The following is a 21,258-nucleotide window of genomic DNA, read 5'->3' as shown; positions in this document are numbered from 1 at the left end:
CCTTTTAATAAGAACCGGTCTGGTTTGATAAAGACATGTTTTATTCCTCCGCCGAGACACGAGCCAAGGCGAGGAACGTTTTCCGTTTGTTTGTCTTCGAGATTAAAAACACTACCAGATCAGATTTGAGTAAAATTTCTGGAGAAGAGGAGCATGGGCAAAGGAGAAGCCTATTAGTGGGGATAAGGATCACTTACATTTATGCTTAGCGTCCACAGTCCTCCTGTATTTAAACTGGGAAGGCTATTCCAGTAACGTAATGTTGCTTTATCCATTCCAAAACCAGTTTTGATGTTTGTTTGGGGTCATTGTGTTGATCCCAATTCTACATAAAGTTTCATCTGTCTAGCTGCTGATCTGAGGTGCTGTTGAAGAATTTGGAGGTAGTTTTCCTTCATTATTCCATCCACTGCAATGTGCGAGTAGCACTGGCAGCAAAACAGGGCATGATGCTACCACCACCAAGCAAAGATTGAAAAATAAATTCAGTCTTGTGCCCAATTCTTGTTTTTAAGTAATTTAAACAACGATTTCTTAAGTTCATCCACCATGAGAAATGAGTTGGTCTGTTATGGAAGCCATGACAGGTCAACTCGTTTTTCAGACTTTTTGGATGTTCACTTAGTTCATCCCTTTTTTTTTCCTAGCACCACGAGTTCACCTTTGGTCTTCTTCAGTGGGATTTTCACTGTAATTTTCAGACACAGGCCTGTGTTTGTTAGTAAATGCAGATTATTTCTGAAACTGCACTAAAACATGTCTCAGTGGGGATTACTTTCATTTCACAACTGAATTTGATTTGATAGCATCTTAGTTTGAACGTATCCTCTCGGGTTTGATAACGATCACTGATATTCCTTCGACATCAAAGATCTTTTAAACCAACATTTTTGTTAAAAATAATGGGAGGAAATTCACTCTGCATTTTCTGCTCCGGAGTTATAAAAGACGGTCGTCAGCGGAAACAAAGCAGCTTCAGAATGAACCGAGCCAGTGAATATTTAATATTGTGGCAGCGTTGTGTTTAACTAGGTCTAAATCAACTGTCATGTGCTCTGTTTCTTAGCCTTGTCACATCAAAGAGGAATTTGACTTGCAGTGGTGGAGTCGCTCAGAAAAAGGGTCCTCGGGAAAGAGGAAACTGGATGAGACGGATTCCTGATGAGAGCAGCCGTAATCCTCTGCATAAATGTCACACCAAAGGTACACGCATGTTTCTGGGTCGAATTTGGGAGAAAGTGTCTTTTTGAAGTACTCTGCTAGCATTCAAGCGATAACTAAACTTTATTCCAATTAAAAACGGTCGCCACAGTTATTAGCTTCAAAATTGACCTATTTAGATACTGCCGGCGTCATGCTCTGTCAGTCATCTGCTGCAGCTTTGGCATACTGGCCTGAGATTTTATTCTTACCTGTTGGAAAATCGGGAGGAATATAAAGGCTTTTCTCGTGTTTCTTTCAGGCATAGCTGGGTAGGCTCATGCGAATTCTTCTCAGAGTGTGAATACGTTCGAACATTTAATTAAAGCCACCTCATAGCCTGAAGTATCCCACGGATGAAAAAGGCAAATCTGAATTATCCCTGAAAGCCATTCTGATGCAGCAGGCTGAAGGGGAAAAACCTCTCAGCATTTCACTGGATCATACAAGGAGTCTCACGATCGAGAAAGGGAAATGTATTTGGTTTAGCTGGAGCAACGCCTTTTTAAAACAAATTCTCTCCATATGGTTTTGGGGAAATCTGGCACAAGCAGAGCTCTCCGGAGATTCGCGCATGTTCATAACTTGTAGCTTCGGAGGCCAGCATTTATGCCATTCATCTCTGTGACACCACAGCTTTTATTGCAAGTGGCTCCAATGCAAATCAGTGCGACGCTCCAAACACAAACCGATGAAAATGAGACACGCTGGAATGATGTTACAGGGACATTTTTATTGTCTTTGTCAGGTTTGTTTATTCCTAATGGCAGACAGATGTTTGTTTTCAGTGCAGGAGCTGAGCTTTAATATCAGAGTGTTCTTCAGGCAGTCGAAAGTATTGCTTGATGCTTATTTAAAAAAAACAAAACTGGTTCATATCCTAGACTTGTGTGTAAAATCAGTGTCAAACTGTACGTTACTCATGATTTAGAGGCTATATTCTACACCTCATATAATCATAGACTAATCTAGCACTCCACCTCCAACCTAAATGTGTGTTGCATCTGTTGGTCCGCATGAGCAGAAAGGTTCAAAAAGAATAAATTAAAATGACCTGAGAGCAGTGGCATTTGAAAACATAGACAGTCACGGTAACATCCCCAAACTTAGAGCTGCCCTCTGAACAAATAACATCACCAGAAAACCAGCAGTTCATGGCTGGGTGAAAGCAGTGTATAAAATGTAGTTTCCTCCTCTTTTATTAACAGGGAGCTACGACACGCCTCTTGCGGATACATTCCCAGATCCAGCTGGGGGTCACTTTCTGAGCCTGGCTCTGTTCTTCGGGTTCGGCCAGAGTGTGCGTGGCGGAGGCTGCGTCGTAATCTGGCACGAGGTCCCCGTCGTACGCCACGAAGTATCGCCTCAGCTTGTTAAAGTCCTGCACCGAGTCGGGCAGGAAAAGCTTCACGCCGCTGAAGATGTCCAGCAGTGTCTACGGGGAAAACAGTGAGGTCAGCAGAACAGACACCCTGCAGCAATACTTTCCCTACATTCAAGGGAGCAAAGTGCTCTGCTTTTCTGCACTGTTCAGGCTGTGTAATATTACCATGTCACTGATGGAAATGAAGAAAAAGACTATGTAGAGCTCAGTCTGTGATTAATATCAGTCCAACTCTAACAGTCAGTAAACCTTAACAGAATCTCTTCACGTCCAAAGAAGAATTTACAAACTCTGAATTTGTTGCAGTCTCACAGGGGACACCTGCATTAAAGGATGCACACCCAGGCCTTGTTGAAATATAAACTATTGTGGCAGTAATTAAGGAACAAACAGCCAGTTTCCGCTTGTGATTGCTTGAGATAGTGGAATGGTGTTAGTGAGGTGGCCACATTTCACAGAGTGAAGACAAACTCTGTAAAGGTCAGACCAGGATGTGAATAAACATTCAAGTTGGATCTAACAATCACAGCGGCTGCTCGGCCAATACTCAGCACAAACCGGCCTGTTGACCTGGTTCAGTTAATGACCTCATATACGCAACATTGTACATGTAAACTTTTCTTCAGAAATTGGGAATTATTGGCATAATTCTAGCTTCAAAAACAGTCCATAAGCTGGTTAAAGGTTCCCCTGCCCGTTCCTGTTTCTGTCCTTTGACAGCAGTTACCAGAGTTGCAAATATAAAGAGCCACTAAACCGCCAAATTTGGAATATTTGTATCTTTAACACTGTACTGAAAACGAGAAAAAAGTTTTAAAACTGTCAAGATTTTATTAGTCAGCTGGCCTCTGAGTGTTGTAATCTATAACCTGTCAAAGCCATAAACAACGCACTGATGCACTAATTTTAGAACAGGATTACAGTTTTTAACAAACAGTTACTTTGTTTTATGATTGTCAGACCTTAAAAGAAACTTAAAGATGGATTTAGTTTAATAATCCTAAATAGCATTTGTTTCTTCACATTAACTGCGTCCACAGAACACATTTAAACACACGTTGTGTTACTAACCTTGTCATTCCTTGGCTCCAGTTTCTGTGAGGTAGCTTTTGCTTTAGTTTGTCCGTTGCTGTGGACACTCTCACTCTTCTTCACCTGATAAGAAACAGTCTAACGTTAGGTCATCACTGCAGCTTTGGGTTTGCGCCTTGTGCAATTCTCGTGTTCTGTAACGATGAAACTTTTCTTTAATGTAGCACATGAGATGTAAAGAACATTACCTTCTTAGCACTGGGTGCGTCTGAGCTGGGAGTGCGAGGCTGGGATTTCACTGCCTTGGCTTTGGGTGGAGTGCTGCTGCCTGCAGAGTGCATGTTATTGATTACACTTATAACAAAGCAGCATTTGCAGCACTGGGGTCACTTTAAAGTGTCCACAAATTTATTTCTGCATTATATTAACTTGAATTATGAACCAATGTCTAGAATAAAGGACATGCATATAAACATCTGTGTGAGCCTGCTTCTTTAAGTAGAGACATTAAAGGTGAACAGAGTTACTTTACTCTTAGATATCACTATTAAATTACTGCAGTTGATTAGTTACGATAAGAAATATTTCCTGTATTAGAAGTTTCTGAAATGTTGTGTTTAGTTGCGTAAACTAAGTTTAAAACAGTTAAAGCATCATGCAAATATTTATAAAGTTTTGCACGATGCGAGCAAACCTGCAGAATCTAGACAGGAGTGTTTGGTTTATGTGTAAAATTCTATTATCATTGGTGGAAAACAATTTACTGGTTAAAAAAAATATTTTTTATCTTCAAGGGGAAAAAAAAAAGCAATGCTCTAATAAATGTCCACTAACCTGCAGATAAATCTTAAAATCTCACATATGCATTTATGGAATTTTCTTAAATAAACATCTGCATGATGGAGACTACTTTTTCTTTATGTGGGTGTTTCCAGGAAGGGCAGAGACGCCTGCAAGTTGAAAGCGATTCATTTGAAATCTCAGGGTCCCTCCTCAGTCTCAGGCCAGACTGTCAACAAGCTCAGTGCATATTCTGCACATTGTGTTGCAGACACAGTCAAAGCATCACCTCAATCATAACTGGAGGGTTTTACTTATTGTGTGTGCAAAGATGCTAAACTTTAACCCAGTTACAATGAAACAACGAGGCCTCAAACATTTTAACAATACCTATTCTGCCTCAAATACAAGGTTATGAATTTACTGATTATGTAAACAAAGCTGTATCAATAGCATTGGTGGCATTTTAAAGGGAAGTTTCCAAAAATTAAAAACAAGAGTCTTTAACCACAAATAAATTGTGGTCATTTGAATCTTCACTTTTTAAAGTATTAAGTGTAACTCAAACCTAATCTTAGGTAAATCCGGACACACAACAACAATGTAATTTCCCTTTATGTACGTGACTTGTGAACTTACTCGTCTTCTTGGGCGGAGCGCCTTTGTTGGAGGAGGACGATGGCGAGCTTCCTCCGCTGTCCCCCCCCGATGAGCCCTTGTCATCGTTGGATGTAGACGGACCTGCTGTCACTTTGAAGTCGCAGTTCTCCTTCGATATGCGGTACAGCTCCTGTGCAGAGTGATGAAATGACAACATGGGCTTCGGCCAAGAGATGTAATGTTCTGTGTCAGTGGAGATTGAAGACCCGTGCCGGATTCAAATAATTAAGCCCAGGCATGTTTTACTGCCTCGGCCAATATTTCAACTCATCCGTCAATACTCGCGGGAAGACTGCAAATTTGCTCCTCCTCCCCGCCGTTTCAATCATACTTCATGCTGTCCCCCTGGGTGCTTTGTTTAACAGTGGGATTAATTATTCCATTCCTCCCGTCACCTGTATTACTACACATCCTCCCATTTTTCCCCCATCATATTTTACAATAGAAAGCAATTAGCAACAAGCATCCCTAGAAGATACGCCTCAGTTTTAAATGAATGGCTGATTTCTAAAACGTCTTTTGTGCCGTCTCAATAAAACTTCATCACTGAGCAGCGGCTAATTCTTTCTCAAGCACTACAAATCAAAAACGCTGATATCCTACTTTAAGCTGGTGCAAGTTGGTGGCGCTCTTCCAGTCCTTGTCATCGCGGATTCTCGTCATGCGGGGGAAGCGGATGGAGATGCCATCAGCAGTGTGCATTTCCGATTTGGAAAACTCTGCGCCTGTGATCTCCCACACAGGTGCTTTCTGTAGCACAGGAAACACATAATCATATATAAAAGCCACAAAGGGTCACTGCATGCATTAAAAACACCTCCCATCTCAGAGCCCGTCATTATCTCGCCGCTTTTCGGGGGTAATTCATTTAAAGGAATTCCTGTGGATACACGCAAGAGACGCTTTCAACTTCTAATTTCATTCAAAGGGTGTGCAGTATCCAGATATACAACTGTGCTCTGCGTGAACAGGCCCGCTGGGAAATCCAAATGTGCTGAGTAGTGACATCTCACCTCAGGATCGCGGATAATGAAATCTGGATAATAGTTCTTGATGATTTTCAACCAGCTAGGGATTTTGCTTGGCTCCTACATTAAGACACAAACACACACAGACACACAAAAGATTAATTTTCAATTTTATGATATCAGCTCAATATTCCTGGTTAACCTCTAAGTGGATTCTCTCTGACCTTGCTGATTTTGATCACATCCAGCTCTTTCTGGAGCCTGGCCAACATGGCGTCGTCGTAGCCTCCGGAGCACTTGGTGACTGTGCACCATTTCTTGGAGTCTGGGTCGTAACAGCCCATTAGAAAACTAGACATGATGCCCCCTGGTGGGTAGAAGAAGACGCGCAAGCATTAGGTGAACTGCTTCCCACAGAATAGTCTCTCCACCAGCACCGACTTCTCAAAACCTGCCTCTTCAAATTATCTTTTTTTCTCCTTCCCACTCACTTCCTACAGCCTCTTACGACAAGCGTTTCATCTGATTTATTGTTTCTGCTCTATTAGCTCGTTTTCAACTACACGAGTCGTTTCATTAAGCACGCTTTGAAAACTTGTACCTTTCTCGTTGTGTTTGTTATGTTGTTGCACACTCATTAGCCAGCCTCCTCAATGGCCCCTGCTTCAAATCTCACCTGCTTCTCTATTTCACCCATTGGCATCTTCTCCTTATGTAACAGCCTGTATCTGCACATTTTTCATATGAAATCCTCCAATTTAGTTATGTTTTCCCAGAGTAACGGAGCTGTCTTGTTAATTTCATCATCCTATCTAAACATAATACATGCAAGAATCGTGTATTTATATTTTCGCTTTGTGTCACACCTGCAGAAGGCTTGACCCCGTCTTTCACAGCAAAATTAAAAGTTGGGGGCAAAAGTAAAACTGTCTTAACCGTTCAAAGCTGTTTTCATACATGAACTCCAACAAATGTCTGGAGAATACAGTCAGGAAATCATCTGAAGCTGTCCTTTTTCCCCTGCAGCACACAGCAGGAGAGATTTCGCATCAGACTAATTCTCACTGCTGGAAAAAAATTGTTCAAGAGAAGTAGCTGCCTGACTGAAGCGTGTGTGGACTAACTGGACTATTACACACACGCTGTACTCGCACTGCACAGATCATCGCAATCAGATGTCACTTTGTTAAAGGCCTTTAATGTCCTGACTGCGTCAGACATTTCATTTCAGTTCAGTTCAATTCTATTTTTGTAGTTCCAATTCACAACAGCAGTTGTCTCAGTGGGCTATCGTACTGGAAGATAAAGACTACAGCCCAGACAACCCAGTATAAGCCTGTACTTGGTGACAGTAGGAACAAAGAAATCCCCTTTAACAGGAAGCAGGAACAGCTATCCACCACAAGAGGGCGTAAAACAAAAAGAGCACAGAAAGAGGCCACAAAATAAAGAGAAATCAGTCAAAAGTTAACGGCGTGCAGTAGCGGCATTTAACCACACCAGGAGAGAAAAGGGGTGACTGGAGAAGTGCTCGGTGCATTATGGGAAATGTCCAAGCAGTCTGAGTCCATAACTAAGGAATAGTTGAGGGTCACCTGATCCAGCCATAACTGTAAGCTTTATCAAAAAGGAACATTTGAAGCCGAATCATTAAAGTAAAGATGGTATCTGTCTCCTGAACACAAGCTGGAGCTTCCACAGAACAGAGAGGCCCTGACAGCTTTAGGCTCTGCCTCCATTCTACTTTTAAAACGTGTAAAAATCACAAATAAACCAGAGAAAAGTGCTCTATTTGGATAGTATAGTGCAACGAGGTCTTTGCATTCCCACATGTGCTTTTGTTGGGTAATGTCTATAGTTCAGTGATCCATTAAATGTGTGAAAATGGCTTAAATCACCTCATTTTATGGCGAAACAGAATTGTCAGGGTGAATAAAATAAAGCATCAAGAATGGGAAAAGACTCCATGCCTAATGAAGCAGATGGTTAAGGCTTTACAGACCGTTTGAGCCTTTCCCGTAGAAGGCTCCCAGCACCACCAGGTCAGCTGTGTCTGCCATCGCCCCTTCATTCAAATAGTCCTTCTTTACTTTCAGCCAGTGGCGCTTCCCCGGCTCATAGGTGCTCTGAGACACGCAGATATAAAGCCTCATCATCGCAATGTTTCAGCTACACGTACAGTTTAAGCATAACTTGAGAAATTGAACAGTAAATAAATCTGATTACCAAACGCCGTCATCAATGAACCAACTCACCTTTACGTCTTTTAGCACCAGACCTTCAAGTCCCTCCCTGATGACACGAGTTATCATATCCGCCAGATCCCCTGCTCTCTGACACACACACAGACGCACACGTTTTTAACATGTGTACGCATACAGCACAAAGACGCATTCACAGTTATACTTACAGTGACGTGCTTCATCTCTGAGAACAGGATCCTGTTGGGGACTTCAACCATGTTGTCATGCAGGAACTTCCTGCGTTCACACAGAGGCCTGAAGAAGACAGAAAGCCAGCGGACACGTGAAAATCCACGTTTTCTCTCCGCAGTGCTCTAAAAGTTTGTAAACTTCTGGCTTTGCCTGGGATTCAAACTCCACTCGCACGGGTAAAATCCTCTGCTGCATCCCCACCTCCACATTTTTGCTCTTTATAGTCCTCACCTGATCTGCTGTGCTGGTGGGTTATTCCACGAAGAATCAATTAGTGCCTCCCAGCTGAGCCCCACAGAATCAGCCAATGTTTTGGTACAGTAATTTTTAGGATACCAGATAAAATCAGCCAAAACAAAATATGCCCACCTATGCTGTGGCGGTCCATTGTGAATAAGGGAGCGGCTGAAAGAAGCTTCTTCTTTTAACTTTAAGTATATTCAATAAAGGCATTCAAAGTTTTACCTTTATACTACGAAAACACTCAGTTACAGGCCTTTGAATTATCTAAGGGTGGGTGCAGCACTTTTTGAGAGTAACTTCATAAATTTAGTAAGTACAACGAAATTCTCAGGAGTGGAAAACACAGTTAAGCTCTGTGTAAATCAACTTTATACTTTATACCATTATTTCTATGAGCAACTCTGAGCATAAATATCATTACATGTGTCACAATTTTAATAGGAAAACTTCACCGTTTAACTTATATTACATACAGTTAGAGGAAATAAGCACTGGAAGTCTGGATGTTTAATCTGTTGTCTGATAATATTTTATTTATATTGTCTCTGTATTTATATATATGTGTGTGTGTATAACTCTGTAACTTCTGTCGGTGCTGTGCTTTTTTGGAAATCGAATTTCCCAGAGGAACCCACCCGAGGGATTAATAAAGTTCTATCTTATCTTATCTTATCTTAATACACAGGAGGGCATTAAAAAAGTGCATTGTGGGTAAACTCACGGGGCTCATATCACCATGAGAGAGAGGTGATTAGTCAAAGCTAGTTATGACTTATAAAAGGTCCCTTTTTATGAACTCTCTGATGCCAGGCAATCAGATTCTGGAGCCAATCCCCTCTGGCAGGAGGGAGTATTGGAGAAGTGCTCAGTGCATTCTGGGAAGTCCCCCAGTAGTCAGTGCCCAAAGGAGCATAACTAAGGAAGGATTCAAGGTCACTTGATCAAGCCATAACTCTAAGCTTTATCAAAAAGGAACATTTGAAGCCGAATCATTAAAGTAAAGAACTGAAGTTTCCACAGAAGAGAGAGGCCCATGGCTCCATGCCCAGTGAAGTGGATGGTTTAGGCTTCACCCTGGACATAAAGTTTTTGAGTCACTCCCCTCTGGCAGGAAGCTGCAAACCCATCGGGATCAATACTTCACTGCATTCAAACAGCAGCTTCTTTCCATCTGCAGCGGAACTGCTCAACAAAGCCTCCTCCACTGATTCACTTTATAATCACTGTTTTCCATTAACACACCATTATGATTATTCAGCCCATTAACATTTGCACATTGGACTCCACTGCACTCCATATACATTTGAAAATTTATATTTATATATTCTCATAGTGCCTCTATAGAAGAACAGCTTAAGTATTTGTCCAACAAATTGAAGATCTCTGGTTCGTTCCTGCGAGGAAGAAAAATCCATTTGTGGAAGGCATAAAAAAAAAAAAAGTATGTACCAAATCAAACTACCTGAGCACACAAGCATGATTTTGTGCTTTTGTATCAAACATTCACTCACATTTATACTTGGATGAACACAGTGAACAGCAAACTGGGGCTCAGCATCTTGTATTAGGATACAGACTGAAGCAGGGATCAATCCCCAACCTTCCAATTAGCTCTACAGCTACCTTCGATATAAGGGAGCAGCTGAAAGTAGCCGTTATATATTTTTCTTTTGCACCACTGTTACACAAAGTCACATTACTTGTTTGTGTTAACACTTGGAAATAAATGTGATTCTGGTTCTGAGGTTTGCATAAATTAATTTTGATTTTTAAGGATCCTCAGACACCCTGTTACATGAACTACTCTTGCTCAAGTGGATGTGAATTTGAAGGTCACTAGATGCTGAAGACTGGTCCTCAGTGTCCTTCATTAATCATTTCAAAGTCCCCCTGTTCCAGACATACAAGCTCGAGTACTGATAATAAGTTATTATTTTCTTTCGTTAGAAAAAAAGGACTGCAAATAAAGTGAAATCTTTCCATAAAACCACAAATTAACCACATAACAGCGAGTGAGCAAACCACAAGGACAGAGCAGCCTATTAATGTTAAAAACAACATGCTTGCATCATCCCCATAAGGGGTTACTCTGCACAGTGAAGTGCAAAGTCATTTCTGAGACAAAGGATGGATTGAAAGAGCATTACCTCTCCATGAGACTCACACCATTGAAGTAGATACAGTCAAAAACAAAAAGGCACACCTTGGCGTCTTGAAAGGCTGCTTTCTGAAGGGAGAGGAGAGGAGAGGAAGGTTTGTGGGGTGACAAGAAAGCCAAGAGGGAGAAAGGGAAAAAAAAAAGCTGTGTGACAAAACAAAGAGCATAAAGTGGCTGCAGTGTTCTCACCTTGTGTACACCCAAGGTCCCGAAGGGCAGGGGTTTACTGGTCTTTGTGTCAATTAGGAGGACTTCAGCATCCAGTATCATGCTGTGGCCACCAGGAAAAGCCTGAGGGATGTATTCTTTGAAATGGGCCACCTGAAACATCAATACAGACACACACAGGGAGCTCAGTTACTGAGTGGAAACAAATACCATGTGACAACAACAACTATTACAACAAGCACAAACCTGTAAAAACAATAGGTTTCATTAATAAAGTGCATTATTTTCAACCAAAAAATGTTTTAAAAAGCAAAGATCAAATGAGACATTTGATGCTCGTGGTTCAGGCTTGTACCCACCATCCTCTTTTATAACACTGTGGGGGATGCTCTAAACAGTTCTCTGCCGTTATCATTCATCAGAATAAAGAACATTAGGTACCTTGGACTGTTGTAATTAGACTCCATTCCCACCCCCACAGAATGTTAACCTAGCATTAACATAAATTGCCTAATTACAGCGGCTGAGGCTGCATAATTAGCCATTTGGCTGATGGGCTGCAATGACAAGACGGTCACTCAAGACAAAATGTCTGAAGCCTTCAGGCTAGAGGACTAAAAGTGGACCGCAGACACCATAAAAACAAGTACCAGGCTTTAAAATGCCTCAGAAAGCATAGGCTGCACTTCCACATGAGAAGCCTGGAAAAATATGGTGTGTATACATCACGCACAAGAGCTACATGGCTTTTTCCAACTTGTGCCATGCTTGGCATCCTCTTCTTTATGATTGTTGTGAAGTGCGTTTTGTGTGCACCGAAGCAATTTCAAAGGGCTAATGAACATGATACAGAGCTATTTATTCCTGCACGTTTAAGTCTCTGTGCATCATGCTGAGAATGCAAATGCTGGAAAATCACTGTGGGAAATGTCTGAATTTCACGCTGGGAAAATACCTTTAAGCTGCTAATCCTGCCGGGGCAAACCTGAACACACTGCATCCTGATGAGCATTGTTACATTAATCAGTAAATAGCTTCACGGACCGGGAGCCCGCACATTTGCATCTGTGCTGTCTGTGCATGTGCGCGATAAGACTGACTTTGTGAGGCAGCACTGGTTTGAGGCTGCGACTGAAGTAGCTGAAGTTCTCTCCGTTCTTGTGGACCTGCACGCGCTCGCCATCGTACTTGATCTCAGAGTACATCCCGTTGGGGCATTTCTTCATGGCGTACTCGATGGATTTACACGCCTCCGCCTGAAACCACAACAAGGAAACAATCGTTTCTGAAGTTCTAATTGCTTTATGTGAACTTACTTTTCATGAAAGGTTTCCCAAGGTTGATCCAATTTAAGAAGACAAACAAGAAAAAAAGGTTATCAATCATGTAGGATTAACAGTAGATTCAACAATTTCCTTCACAATATGAGACCATTAATAAAAACATCCAGTGAGAATCACCAAGTTCGAAACCACGAGGGTGATGAAATTTTGTAAAACTTAAGTTTATGTCAGTATACGCCAAAAAGAGGGCAAACGGTGACATTTAAGTCTCCTCCTGGGATCTTTCAGGGTTTCTGTTGCTGGGAACCTAAGCAGCACACCTGGTTCATTAGAAAACCTTGAATTTCTTTAATCATTAGGAAGTTTTGCAGGCAACTACATGATGTGGACAGACAGAAGATGGCCAAAATTTATTTATTATTGCCATGACTTCAAAGTGACTACTCATTTACACAACACCAACCTAAATGACTATTTTGTATCCACTGAAAGACGATCTAGCGCTTCATCTTCTGCCAGCTCATGTTAGGAGAACAAAGTTAAAACTAATAACACCGAAGTTGCTCGCCTGAGGATCGTTAAAGAACAGCCTGTGCTAATCATTTGTAACCTAAAATGCGATGCGGGGATAGCTGCAGCGCATTTCCATTTTCTTTTATTTGGTGTAATTAAAGGGCCGCTGTGTAATGTGCAATTTAATGGTCTGTAAAACACATTTTAAATCATGCTGAATTAATATTTGCACTTCAGGATGGGTTGGGGACAGTTACGTGTCTGCAGTGCAGCGTTATCTGTAGGATCCAGCTGCTGCGTGTCTGGCTGTCGAGTAACAAACCATCAAAAAAAACCAATATATTCTCTAAATATTCAGACATTTTAACTTAACATAAAGTAAACTTTGGCTCATGCTAAATCTTTAAGCAGGCTGCAAACAGACAGAGTGACTCAGCTGAATAGCCAGTCGTTCTCTCAGTGAATGTGTGAAGTTGGGACTGCTTTGTTTAGACTTGATGTATGGCCATCTTAACGACCGCTGCACAGAAAAGTACTTTTGCTCAGGATGAATGACGACAGACAGAAGAGCTGACCTTCTAAACTGAGGATTTTCTGTAATCCACATCTTTTCCTTGCATACAGAACTGCACAAAGCCTTTGAGCACACATCAGATTTAACACCTCTAATCACTACATTGTGATGTTTTTGCAGTGAACCACGGCAAACAAAAGTACGAGTTGCAAGATTTACTGCTGCAGAAGCCTTGAGGCATGCTCAGAGCTCAATCTACAAACAAGATGTTTGTCTAGACTATTTTAAAGAGAAACGTGGAAGTACCGAAATGCGAACAAGCACCTGTGCTACGACAACTTCACTGCCTTTGACCAAAGTACGACACAGTGACCATATTCTGGTGTTCATTTAGGCTGACATCTGAAGGCTGTGAATGCTGCAGCACAGGATCCACATCATTTTCATCAAACCCCTGATTAACCCAATCCTCTTATAGACCACTCCCACCAGGCTAGAGCTGCTTCCTCACAGGTTAAAGGTGATCACTCCAGGCAACTTTATATTCATCTGTATCGTCACTTCCCTCTAACACACACCGGGGTCAGGGGTTAACTTTTTCTTTTAATTTGTTACCGTGTCTGTATCCCTAATTTATATCCTGGTTTATTTCCACAGGTAACATCCGTCCCCTGACACGTGTAATAAATCGGCAAAATAAATGAGGCCATTGCTTGGGGAAAAGTATCCTAATACTTATGTAAATATTTTAATTTTGTACTGTGCATGTGTGTCTTGTGTGATTTATGAGGTCAGAAAGGTCAGATGACAGACATCCTCTATTCCCTAATTGAGTTAATTAAGTTGAATTAGCTCACATAGTTTTTAAATGTGACTGCTTCTTCTTCTTCTTTCTTTTTTTTTTTACATCACTGTGGTTCAAACACCTCAGCTTTGCATTCACATGAAGACTCGGAGATTAAAAGCAGACAAAGACCGTGTGTATGTGCATCTGTACTGTATAATTTGACACTTTTTATTAGGAATCCTTACCAACATGGGCTGGACGGGGGTCATAAGTGAGGCCTCGATAGTGAGGAGTTTCTTAGGTCCTGAACCATTGGACACCTCCTGCTGATTCTTTAACACCCTTTCAATCACGTCTCCCAGATTACGCGAGGCCTTGAAGGCATCGTAAGCGTTTGGATCCACTGCATCCAAGCTGCATAAAGAGGCAACAATGACAGGCTGCTATTAAAAAAATAAAAATCACAGATCACATGATGGTCAGCCTGCATCTGACTGAGAAAACACAGCAGTGTCCTTTCTCTCTAGGGCAGGGACGAGCAATAAGCTGAACTCAATTCTGCTCAATATTAATTTTGTCTCTTTATAAATTACTGGTAAAGTCCTTCACAACAGTCCCAGTTTGTCATGTGGTCCCCTTGGGGAAATTACTGCGCACCCCTGCTCTCTAAATGCCTTCACGCAGCATAACAGTGCCTAACAGATGCCCTCATTGTAGGATCAAGGATCGTGCTTTTTCAGTGCATCTGTAGCCTTGATTTATTACGTTTATTTTTACAGAAGCCCACATATCTTTACCTGAAATGTATAATTTATGACCACAAAGAATGAAAGGTTGGTAAAGATCATAAATTACACAGACAAGATGGTCATAGTCACCATAACGTTGCCCAACAGCCACAAAAATCCTGGTGTGCACTTTTTTTTTGTCCTTTTTTTTCTCTCTAATGAGGACCATAATTTACAAAAATGATGTTACTGTGATCAAAATGAATTGAAATGAGAGATTAAGAACAGAAACACGGATGATGGGAGTCACAGGGTAGTTTTTCCATAACCTTCTTCACAGTGACTTTTTGAAACTGGACGAGCTGCCCTCTTCTGGTCATTTGAGAGAATGCAGATTTAATGCAGCTTTAAAGCAACTGCCTCACTATTCAGACTTTCCATCTTTGCGTAAAATAAACCTGCCTCTGTCATGTTCAAAGAGAATAACTAAATAATCCAAAGATACTTACACGTGTTTAGCACCAGCGTTCATCTTCAAATCGTGCTTAATTAGGCGAACGATGCATTTCAGGTCATTACTGGTGCATCTGTAGGGAAGGGAAAATTCAGACTATTACTGTGAAGCAAATTCTGAAGCATTACAACATTTCGGGAAGACGAAATCTAAAAGCAAACAAATGACAAATATAAAATGATTGGATTAAAATGCCTTAAAGTGAATAATGGAAGCTGCACACACCTCAGAAAGAACCTGCTTCGTTAGAGGCAGCTGAAAGACGAACACTTGAGCACTGCAAGTTCACTTTACTTGCTTTGCCCTATTAATGTTATAGTATGCTAGCAAACCCTTTAGTTGGTACAGCAAAAAAATAATGTCCATGTCTGTTTACAGCTTGCAAGATGCAATTTATGACAAACAAACATAGCCTGGTGTCTGCTGCAGCGGAGGGGAGAATGTCAAATAAAGATGTTGGGATAATGTACGCGTTTGTGTTAGACATGCCCGAGGCAGGCAATCGAGAAAGGAGGGAAAAGTACACAAATGCAGGCAATAGAAAAAGCCATAAGAAAAAAATAATAAGTGGAAGGAAATAATTGTACCATAAATACTGGAAAATGGAACCTCTAAGTACGTCTTCCTGCTTCTACGGAGCTATCGGAACTTTTACAGGCAGTAAAGCAAAGACGTCACGTGGAGAGGTGCAGCTACAAACACCGAGGTCAGCCTTATTGGGGTTATTTGTAAGAATTACCATATCTTTTAACATTTTAACACTCAGCCTGACTGATATAAAAAATGATTATGTGTTTTATTACTTTTTGGCAATATCCTCCAGCTCGTTCTGCTGCTCATCCTCCTTCGTCAGCTGGGAAAGTCGGGTCAGGGATGCGTCCACTTCCTGGATGGTAAGGAGACTTTTGGCAGCTGGGGGAAATGATTTACTCTCATCAAAGAACATCCTCACCGTCTCAGACACGTCACCCTTAAAAGGAAAAACGAAACAAAAACAGACACGATGTCAAGAGCCTGTAATTCTGCGTTCGTGTTAAGGGTCTGTCCACTTCGAACACCGAAATACTGTAAGAGTGACGATTTATGGACGACAGACCTGCTCCAGATCGCGCACCATGTCATCCTGGTTGCTCCTGAATATGCGGCTGAAGAGTTTTACAATCTGCTTGTCATTGAGGTTGTAGACGCTTTTCACAACACCCGGCAGGAGCAATTTCACAGTCAGGTAAAGATCGCCGTGGAACTTATCTAGGATGGAAGACAAAGGAGAAAATTCACAGAAATGTAAAGATGACGTGCTGGATTTTGTATATATACAGAAAAAGGTAGAAAAAAAATAAGAGAGAGACAGCTACCTCCACTTGTGCCCTTCCTGAGGAACTTTTCAATAATCTGCGTCTTTGTATTGTAGCTGTTGTTTTCAGCCACCATGGCACAGAGCTTGCGAAACTCTCTGAAGAGGCAGTCTTTGTGCTGGGGGTCACAGAGCTGGGTGGACAGCGCGCTGCCTTGGCTGGCTTTGGCAGGGGAAGAGGACGCCCCAGGGCTGCTGCTAGAACTGCCAGCCTTTGTTGCTGTAAGGAGAGTGAAGGGGAACAGTGCAGAGACCATGATTTATTGATCACTATGAAGGGGCCGGAGTGGATTCTGAAAAATGTCAGCCTTTGTACTTAAGCCCGAATTCTCTACAACACTGATACTGGCTGAAACCATTGTTTTCAGAGCACGCCACATTCATATTATTTTTATTCCTATTCTGGCCGTGGCCCTCAGACTGTAGTGCACGAGTTTCCCTGCCTATTCAATCCAGTTTATTACTGGTGGCTTACATCACCACTGGGAATATGAAAGCAGTTTTGCTTCCACCTGTTTATTGCTTCAGTTTGCTGACTTGTGGATACCTGTAATTGAGCTATAAGCTGCAAAGGGAAACTACTAACAGAAAACCGCTTTAAAGATCCCACATAAGTTTGTTTACTTTTCTAAAGTGTTTTCATTTTAATTTAATTTAATTAACGTATGCATTTAGGTCCATTATGGAAAACTGCCAGATTTAGCCTCACAGGCTCATTTCCACCTGCAGTCCCTGGCAGGTTGACAACATTCATTCTATGCATACAAAAGACCCAGAAGCATGTAAGTGATGTGCGTATTTGGTTTACACAACTGCTAGTGACTATCTTGTGAATTCTTTGCATGTTAACGCGTGTAAATTAATAATTAATAAGGACTGTTTTTTCTTTTTTCTGAGTGACTTGAATTTCGACATAACTCACCAGTGAAGCCTGAAAACTTCCTTGGCGCATTGACAGATGGGTCAGCGGGGGGAGCCATCAGCTGACCGGTGGTGTTCAACTTGGCCTGCACCTTCTTTTTTGGACTTGCATTAACTTTGGCCATCAAGTCTGCAAGACAAGGCGAGTGGATTTAGAAGAAAGAAGACCTGAGATGCCCTAACTTATTTATTTAATGTTGACAATATACTAGTGAGATCACACATAAGTGATGTGTATGGGACCTAGCTGTCACAAGACTACATATCAAAGAGTTTGCTGTATAATGCTATATGAATACATAAGCCAGGGCATGCCTACAGTCTTTATGGCTGTTTGTTCATTATCCTGTAACCTGCATTTAACAGCCTACACAAGGAAACCAGGAAATTAATCATTTTCCTCAAGAGAAGCAAAGAAAGCACAAGTTGCATGTATGCCCTAAATCTATACACAACCTATGCAAGTACCCAACGCTGCTTACAGCATTTATACTTGTGTCTCTTTTGCACTGCAACCAAAATGCTAGCTGTTGAGTTTCTGGCTTCAAGTTGATCCACTGTCTTCCAGTCAATTACAAAAAAATCAAAACAATTCACAATTACAATAATGTTCAGTTACATTTCCAGGAAGGCATACATCAGGTTACAGCATAGAGTTTCAAAGGGGTTTGCTCCTGCATAGATTTAATATAGATGCATAAATCCAAATTAAATCTCATTTTCCCTAATGACAGTTTAACTATAAATAAATATACAATAAATGGGCGAGTCAATTACTGACAAATATTTTTGACACATTATTGCAGCTTTCACTTGACAAACACTAAGTAAACATGTTGCCATGCCTTCACTGAACGGCCATCTAATTATCTGTACGGGTACAACAAGTAAGTTGACACTGGGCGGGAAGATGTGAGCCACACCACTGGTTTCATGTCAGTATCCCACATGTATTCACAATACTACTAGTATATCAGTCAGCTGCTGCACTTCAACTGATTTGCGGGATTGTGAATTGAAATTTCAAGAATAGATCAGGTCACATCAAAAGTGCACTGCAGCTGAGATTCACTGACTGTTGACTTTATGAACACAGGAGCTTGATCTGATTCCAACAATGGGTAAAATTTTCCTTTGGCCAAGGCTTAAATATTGCCTGTGAGCAGTAGAAGGGTTTAAATATACAATAAATGTATGTTCACAGACAATTTTTCTGCATAAAAAGCATTTAAAAATGTGAAATTTACATTTTGAGTGGCTTTTGTACCTGAAACGTGTTTATTTATGATCTCCTTGTCAGCATCCTGTAATTCCTCCCAGCCCTCCAGGTCGGTGATATCCTCGATCTTCTTCGTGGTGGCTCTGGCTCTTTCCAGCTTTTCGAATATACACTTCACATGGTACCACTCTTTCATCTCCCCTGCAGACTCACTGAAAGGATTTGGCACAACTTTGCCTATGCGCACTATTCCCTTCTGGATTTTGTCCTTGCATTTCTTACATCCTGCTGTGCCACGTTTGGCATATTCAACGAGAAACCTCTGATCTGCCATATCCGGCTGATTGGAGAAACTTTGATGCAGGAAAAGCCAGGGAGGATAGTTTGGGAGAAGACTGTGCTTTTGGGATACCGAGGATAATGCAGAGATTTTCCTTGTAAAATGTAACTCATGAAAAGACAAAGGTAGACGCTCAGCACATGAATAGACAGAAAAGGCCCTACACAACCTGAAGTGTTTCTGACATCTAACAAGTTTTCCACTGGGATTTAGGACTACGCAGATAGTCTTTTGAAGCAATAAAATGAGAGTTTTCTGCATTAAGTTGCAATGATGAACAGTTCAGAACCTAAAAAAAGCAAAAGGATATAATGGTTAATGACACAGCTTTCTTTTAAATACAAGGTACGTCAATATACTAAAAAAAAAACCTAATGCTAACAGCTCTAATAAAAGGTTCACTGACTCAGCAATATGTTATGCATTCATTGCAAGTGTAAATTTCCTGATTCCAGTTAGGCAGTAACATTACTTCCCACTGCACATTCACAGGGCTTCTGCAGGGTTCATAAAGGCAAATTTATTACATTGGATCCCTTTTTAAGGCAATTTAATACAATTTATAGTTGTATAATCCAAAATATTAATGATAAATGGAAAGCTAGTAGGGCCAGTATGACAAAACATTATTTGTAATATTTCAGCACTTACATAAAATTCATATAAAAATGTTTTTAACGACACAACTGAATTACTTCATGCAATGCTGACCTAAATCAGTGCGACTCTGGAGCCACATGAGTCTCTTTGATCCCGCTCTTGTGGCTCCAGGTGGCTTTGACAAAACAATTAGCAATCCCTGAAGAAATGGACTACGAATCCAAAAAACAAACAGAAAAACAAACAAAAAAAGCCCACAAAAATGAAACTTAGACTGGTCGTTTTTTGTTTGTTTTACTACTTTTAAAGCTATTGTGTTGTTATACGTTTTATTTATTGTCAAAATAGGCTACTTTTGCATTTCAAAAATTTTTGTTGGTAATAAAATAAATAGATTAAAAAAATAACACTTACAAAAATTATATACAAATGGCATTATCATAATGAAAATACTAACAGTTCCAGATAAGCATAACTAGGCTGCAGCAGAGTAGCCGCATGTGGGAAAATAATTTTGTTTCCTCCACCTATTAGTAACGTTGATAGGCTGACTTATAGTAATGGGCTGTGTAGCCTTCTTTATAAGGCTCCAATATCTTCTGTGGCTCCATTCAGAGTTTTTAAGTAAAAAAAAAAGCCCTACATTTCGACGATAAATTACACAGATTTCAGTAGGCAGTAAACAAGGAAAAGGTCAGGATGCTCCATGCATACAAACATGACCTTACAATTCTCTAACACAAATCTACAAAAAACAAAAGAGCACACGGATTACCCTGTTGGACAGAACAAAAAAAGTAAAACACTATTACATGTCATATATAAGCTTTGGAATAATGGCAAACAGCTAAAATTTAAAGGATTAACGAACACAGATGTATCAAAGTGCTCTAGAGTGTCACTGGACAGTTTTTCTATCTTGTTTATTCTTTACTGTAGTGACTTTAATGCAACACAATGTTTTCAGTTCAAGGCTAATAAAGGATTTTGGAAAAGACACAAAGTACACGTTGACTTATTTTAATATTTACGCATATTTGAAAAAAGAAAAAAAAAACAGCGTGCCTATTCAGTTACACAAACGTGCATTTTTAAATGTTAACGTTAAGCGCACCTCCAAAACATCCGACGTGTAAGTTTGCTGACACGAAGGCAAGTGGATATGCTCACTAACGTTAGCATTAGCAATGCTCACTTTGTTCTACGCCCGAAGGAAATTATCACGTCGACTTAATAGACTGCACACCAGTTATCACAAATACTTTAACATGCTACTAAAAGTGCTACACGTGTTTATGTACTGTACCTTAGAGAAGCCGAGTAAACGGTAATAGGACGCTTTAAACTGCTAGCACTCCTCATTGTTGTTAGCCAACAGCCCAGCGACGTTAAGTCAGCGTAATTGCAATTTAAATATGCAAAGCCTTTCCGGTTTGGCTCCGCAAAAATAAAAGTAC

At 40.8% G+C, this 21,258-nt stretch overlaps 2 protein-coding genes across 2 annotated transcripts in view; one reads left to right on the top strand and one right to left on the bottom strand.

The window, feature by feature from the left end:
• rad51d (RAD51 paralog D) overlaps positions 1-2,546 on the top strand; it is a 23,666-nt gene extending 21,120 nt beyond the window's left edge. Inside the window, exons 10-11 of the mRNA XM_080866391.1 lie at positions 1,067-1,203; positions 2,409-2,546. Coding sequence (XP_080722517.1) covers positions 1,067-1,162 — 96 coding nt within the window. The 3' untranslated portion in view covers positions 1,163-1,203; positions 2,409-2,546. The remainder of the gene's footprint in view (positions 1-1,066; positions 1,204-2,408) is intronic.
• On the bottom strand, positions 1,914-21,258 carry lig3 (ligase III, DNA, ATP-dependent). Its single transcript, XM_080866389.1, has 21 exons — positions 21,108-21,258; positions 18,910-19,490; positions 17,644-17,772; positions 16,723-16,941; positions 16,464-16,615; positions 16,171-16,337; positions 15,363-15,440; positions 14,371-14,539; positions 12,129-12,284; positions 11,050-11,181; positions 10,850-10,929; positions 8,435-8,522; positions 8,280-8,357; positions 8,027-8,150; positions 6,249-6,391; positions 6,070-6,144; positions 5,660-5,806; positions 5,036-5,186; positions 3,865-3,944; positions 3,656-3,739; positions 1,914-2,635 (listed from the first exon to the last, which is right to left on the bottom strand). The coding sequence occupies exons 2-21, from the start codon at positions 19,460-19,462 to the stop codon at positions 2,402-2,404; spliced, it is 3,039 nt and encodes a 1,012-aa protein (XP_080722515.1). The 5' UTR covers positions 19,463-19,490; positions 21,108-21,258; the 3' UTR covers positions 1,914-2,401.

This window comes from Rhamphochromis sp. 'chilingali', assembly GCF_963969265.1.
Source record: "Rhamphochromis sp. 'chilingali' genome assembly, chromosome: 19".
Taxonomy (NCBI): domain Eukaryota; kingdom Metazoa; phylum Chordata; class Actinopteri; order Cichliformes; family Cichlidae; genus Rhamphochromis; species Rhamphochromis sp. 'chilingali'.
This window is presented reverse-complemented; position numbering and strand designations above follow the sequence as displayed.